Source organism: Atta cephalotes (assembly GCF_000143395.1).
Source record: "Atta cephalotes unplaced genomic scaffold scaffold00017, whole genome shotgun sequence".
NCBI classification, from domain to species: Eukaryota; Metazoa; Arthropoda; class Insecta; order Hymenoptera; family Formicidae; genus Atta; species Atta cephalotes.
The window spans coordinates 5,873,206-5,878,596 of NW_012130081.1; the positions used below are offsets into that span (position 1 = coordinate 5,873,206).

The window sequence follows — 5,391 nt, forward strand, 5'->3', positions numbered from 1 at the left end:
ATATCCGGGAGAACATAACCTCGAAGAGAGAGAGAGAGAGAGGGAGAGAAAAAGAGAAAGGAGACAGATAACCCAGTATCTACCTACGGATGAACTGTCAATTCCGGTGTGCAGAGGGGCGTGCTTTGCGATCGTGAGGAGAGGCCGAGGAAATTCGTGTAGACTGACCAGAGTCCGCGAATTTCCGTGAGCACTGGTGACACACGATCGCTCGAACGGCAAAGTCTCGTTTAATAAATTTAATCGACGACCGCGCCCGTCGAGCCCGCGTGTCCCGCGTTCATCTCGAGTTCTCTTCGAGTGTACGCTGATTCATCATCGCTGCCTTCGATAATATTCGACGTCCCACGTAATCGTCTTGAAACATCCTCTTTTAGTAAGAGTAATCGCGAAATGACGGAGGTCCACAACTTGGGTGTCGATGCCATCAGCTGTCACGCGTGGAACAGAGATAAAACTGGTATCGTCCTTCCTAATAGATATCCCCTTCCTTTCTAATAGATTCCTCTCTAGGTAGTTACTAGTTAGATTATATTAGCGGATGCGATAATGAAGCGTTGTCCGTTGTCACAGAGGTTGCCGTATGCCCAAACAACAATGAGATCCAAGTGCACAAACGTACTTCATCCGGATGGAAGTTACTCGAGACCTTGGAGGAACATCACATGGCTGTCATGGGAATTGACTGGGCGCCAAAAACCAATCGCATAGTCACCTGTTCCGCAGACAAGAATGCCTATGTATGGACTCAGAAAGAAGACGGCAAGTGGGATCCTGCTTGGGTTCTTCTACGAATAAATCGAGCCGCTACTTGTGTAAAATGGTCTCCTTTAGGTATACATATACCCTCTATGCACGTCCGAAAGAATTTACTCCAAATTTGTTACATCTCTGTACAAAGACTGTCATTACAGAAAATAAATTTGCCGTGGGTTCCGGAGGACGAGTTATAGCTGTTTGTTACTTCGTATCAGAGAATAATTGGTGGTTATGTAAACACATTAAGCGTCCATTGAGGTCTACGGTAACTACTGTTGATTGGCACCCCGACAATAAAGTTCTGGTCGCGGGATCGACGGACTATAAAGTCCGTGTCTTCAGTGCATTTATCAGTGATATGGAGGATGCTCCAGGTACTAGTCCTTGGGGACAGAGTAATAGTTTAGGAACATTGTTGGCTGAGTTTCCTAATACACCCAACGGAGGTAAAACCGTCATCTTTTATTCTATTACATTTTAATTATTTTTGTATTCACATTTGAAATATATGAAATATATTGTACAATAAACACATATATATTCTATCTATATTATAAAGAATTGCATTTTAATCATTGCTTTATAGGTGGCTGGATACATTCAGTAGCGTTTAGTCCATGTGGCAATAAAATCTGTTGGGTAGCGCACAATTCGTCCGTATGTGTCGCTGATGCTACTAAAGGAAATGCAGTCATGAGACTATATACAGAGCATTTACCGTTTTTAAGCTGCATTTGGATAGGTTCTAATAACATTGTTGCTGCTGTAAGCGATTCTTAAGAGATTATCTTTAAGATTATTCGATAGTAATATTTATTGTACTAATTGGTAATCCTCTCTCTATCTCTCTTCTTTTTTCTCATAGGGGCATAGCTGTATGCCAATGTTATATTCCGTAGATGACAACGGACAAATATATTTTGTTTCAAAGTTGGATAACACGCAAAAAAAGGAGATTGCCGGATTATCTGCTATGCGAAAATTCCAATCGCTAGATCGACAAGCGAGAAATGAGACGAATGATAATGCTTTGGATAGTGTGCATCAAAACACAATCAACTGCGTTCGCCGAGTATCCGATCATGAATTTAGCACAAGCAGTTTAGACGGACAACTTGTAGTTTGGGACTTGAAGGTAATTTGTATGCATATTTTAATATTATATATAAACGATATACATTTTTTTTCTAATCGATCTTTATCTTTATCAAGCTTCTAGAGAATTCCATTGCTGGTCTCAAGATAGCGTAAGCATGAAACTTTTTTTATATTGCAAAGATCAGAGATATTACATCCAATACAACGATGTATAAATGTTAAAATAAATACTATACAATTTCTCATTAATTAATTGCCTCATTACATTTCCCACGTTATATCGTGATTCCTATCCTTTTAAAAAGAAAAAAGTGTCATTTACTACTTATTGCAGTACGTAGGTGATAACGCAAATTCTGTAAGAAGGTAATATTGGCTATTGACGTCATCAATAGATACAAGATGTTGGAAAAGTGTGAATCAATGGCTGTAGAATATCTATCACTCATTTACATATGGCACTTGTGTACTATTTTTTACCAACCTAATATCATAGAAAATATCAATTTTACTTGAGAGATAAATCAAATACTTAAGAGGTCTTAATGAAAAATAAAATATGTAATAAAGCCTAGAAAAATAGAAAATCGATAAATTAAATCATATTCTATTTTTACCAGAAGAATAATTATATCGCATAAAAAAAATGAAAAAAATCTTTAGCATATATCGAAAATTGAGTTTTAGCTCTTTTATATTCCGCGTTAACATGAACGTTCTTATTTCATATGAAAATTTTAAAGATACGACATTCAATTTCAAAATCTTCTATTGATTTATAAGATAAGTATAGCGATTGAAGGGCAAGTGAATCCGCCATCGGCAGGTAAGGCATAAGTAGTTGGTATACGTCGCACGTCGCACGTCGCACGCGCCAGGAAGGCAGCCGATAAGTGAGGGTGGGGAAGTGGCAACCGGATAAGTTGAGCAACGCCACAGTAACGCAAATATCGATTCAGTCTCGCGCAGTCTCGCGCAAACCACCCTTACGTGTGCAACGGCAGCGGTGCGCTCGAGACCTCGAGAGTTGAGTTTCGCTTTTTTGCCCGCAATGCCATTGCTATTGCCCATCACCACGTAAATAGAGACGTACAGGAATATATCGCTGATATACGAGGTATTACGAGGCAATACGAGGTAGCTCGGCTCGGCATCATCAATGTCAGCCGTGCTGGCCGTGCATCGCCGGATATCCTGCGAATTACGTGGCGGGTTATTCCGCGCCGATCGCGATTATTGATTCTCGCCGAGACTTGTGCTTTTATTTTCCTTTCTTTTTCGCTTCTTTTTCTAAGACCGAGATGGAAGGATTATGTAAGATTATCGCTATGACGCGCGCTAAGAAATAGAAAAAATAGCGTAAATTTCACGGGCGCGCGTGCGCTCGCGCGCATGCACGTTATCATCGTCACCGTCATCCCTTCGCTTCGTATGCGCACTATCATCCCCCCTGAAAGCTACTGAAAGCGCGTCGCCGCCGTCGCCGCCGCCGCCGCCGCCGGCGCGCGACGTTAAATTCTCATTCGCGCGAGAAAGACTCGGACTGTTATAGGTATCGGATCGGATCGAATATGAGGCGATCCCGTCGTCCGCAGATCGTATCGTATTACTCTTGACTACGAAGCGCGGACGCAACTAGACGCAATTGAACCCGACAACAAGTGTGGAAGGAGACAAGAGAGAAAGAGTAAGAGTGCCTCATCAAGATATCATGTCTTCGATATCGGCGCAGGGCGTCGTCGAGCGTGCCAGCGCCGAACTAACCAAACGAATCAATGGCCTGGGATTACGGACGTCAAAGCATCATGGTCGGTGTTGAAACGTTTCTTCTTCGTTCCATACATCTCTTCCCACTTGCCTTGCCTTGCCTTGCCTAGCCTTGCCTAGCCTTCCTCATATATATTGTTGATAGCGTGCATAACATGCACCTTGGCTTCGACTAATTCGATTTTTTTCTTCACGCGACACTCGCCGCTCGCGCAGGAAGAGATATCGCCCTCATCGGTTCCGGTTTATCTTCCGCTTGAACGGTGATAAAAATTTAAATATATAAAGTCGCCAATCCCGCGATTTTTCTCGCTTGTTTCGGCGCGTCTCGAATCCCCTTCACTTCGGCTTGATCCTGTTATTATGTAATTGTGATATAGAATTGATCTCTGCGAATATTATGCTTGTCCTTCGTACCTTTGTCTCTTATTTTTATCTATCCCATTCGAGCGACGCGACACGTTTATTGCGTCGAGTGCAGCAATATAATAAAACTCGTAACTCTTGCTATACGCAATATTTTTTCCATTCCATTATTTAAGCGATATCGCTACGTAACTTTTGTCGTCGCAATCGTAACTGCAATGAAATCGATAGCACACGTCCTTCCTCGTGCACGCAAAAATATTAGCGGCGACACTGCAAGCTCATATATATAACGAAACGTTTTTAGAATCATATTTATTCGGCCATTTAGCTTTATGATAATCATGGCCTTCCCACTTCCTCGCGCGCGATGGAAAAATCCTATCCAAATTGTCAGATTTTAGAATCGAATAAATTTTATTCAGAGCTAAACGAATTCTGAGTCACGTTGATGTTTATCCCTGCAAAATGTATATCGTGTTATTTCGGCCGCGATTGATCGCCAATCATCATGTTTAAAAACGCGCCGTGTCTTTGTGCCGTACGCATTATTTATAAGCTTAAAGATGTGTGCAAATAAAAAATATCTATGGAAAATTCTGTAGTTAGAGAGAGTAACAAAACAGCAACGAAAAGCAGTAAAAAAAACCTTTAATCTTTATGATACAAATGCCTGGCAATAAGATTAATTGAATCAACGATTATTGGCTACTTTAATTATTGATTCGAGAAATATGATTAAATATAGCTTCAAAATTGAATTTACGTATTTATAAATATAATTTAATTTTTTTATTTTCTATATGATACATGTATCATGCTTTGAGTCTAAAATATTCAACTGTCGGATTAAACTTGAAACATTATTTAAAATCAATCGAAAATTTGTCGAGTTTATTTTATTAACTTAATATTACGAAAGCATTTGTTTTTTTAAGTGACGTTTGTTAAATAATCGAAAGATTATTTAACAAAAAAGTCGAAAAGAATTGTTTTCTTGAATAATAGAGAATTATATAAGTACGGAATGCACACTACTTGCACGCATGAAGGCATGTATGTTAAAAATACGTACAAAAATCAAATGTAAAATTTTGCCATTGCAATCTAATTACTTGAATAATTATAATGATCTTATCGTTATTCGTACATGATAAGCCCATCGAGTACAGTTGCTAAAAATAATTTGCAAGATAAATGGCAACAGGAAATAGCGGTATATCATGAGCCAAGTTACAGCTTGGAAGAAAAACAAGAATACCTAGGAGTCTTAAGTAATCTAATGTAATATCAGATTTTTCACTAATGTAGAGAAAAATCTTGCATTATATTAGATTACTTAAGACTCCTGGGTATTCTCGCTTTTTTCCTCTATCTCGCCCTCCCCCTCCCTCTCTCTCT

At 39.6% G+C, this 5,391-nt stretch overlaps 2 protein-coding genes across 2 annotated transcripts in view; both read left to right on the forward strand.

Moving 5' to 3' along the window:
* The first annotated feature begins 387 nt into the window (after positions 1 to 387).
* On the forward strand, positions 388 to 2,110 carry LOC105618606 (actin-related protein 2/3 complex subunit 1A). Its single transcript, XM_012200136.1, has 6 exons — positions 388 to 460; positions 574 to 834; positions 915 to 1,205; positions 1,346 to 1,524; positions 1,625 to 1,894; positions 1,972 to 2,110. Exons 1-6 carry the CDS (start codon positions 394 to 396, stop codon positions 2,008 to 2,010), a joined length of 1,107 nt encoding a protein of 368 aa, XP_012055526.1. The 5' UTR covers positions 388 to 393; the 3' UTR covers positions 2,011 to 2,110.
* A 1,458-nt stretch (positions 2,111 to 3,568) lies between these two features.
* LOC105618670 (F-box/LRR-repeat protein 16) overlaps positions 3,569 to 5,391 on the forward strand; it is a 9,092-nt gene continuing 7,269 nt past the window's right edge. The window contains exon 1 of the mRNA XM_012200198.1: positions 3,569 to 3,665. Within this exon, the coding sequence (XP_012055588.1) occupies positions 3,569 to 3,665 (97 nt within the window). The remainder of the gene's footprint in view (positions 3,666 to 5,391) is intronic.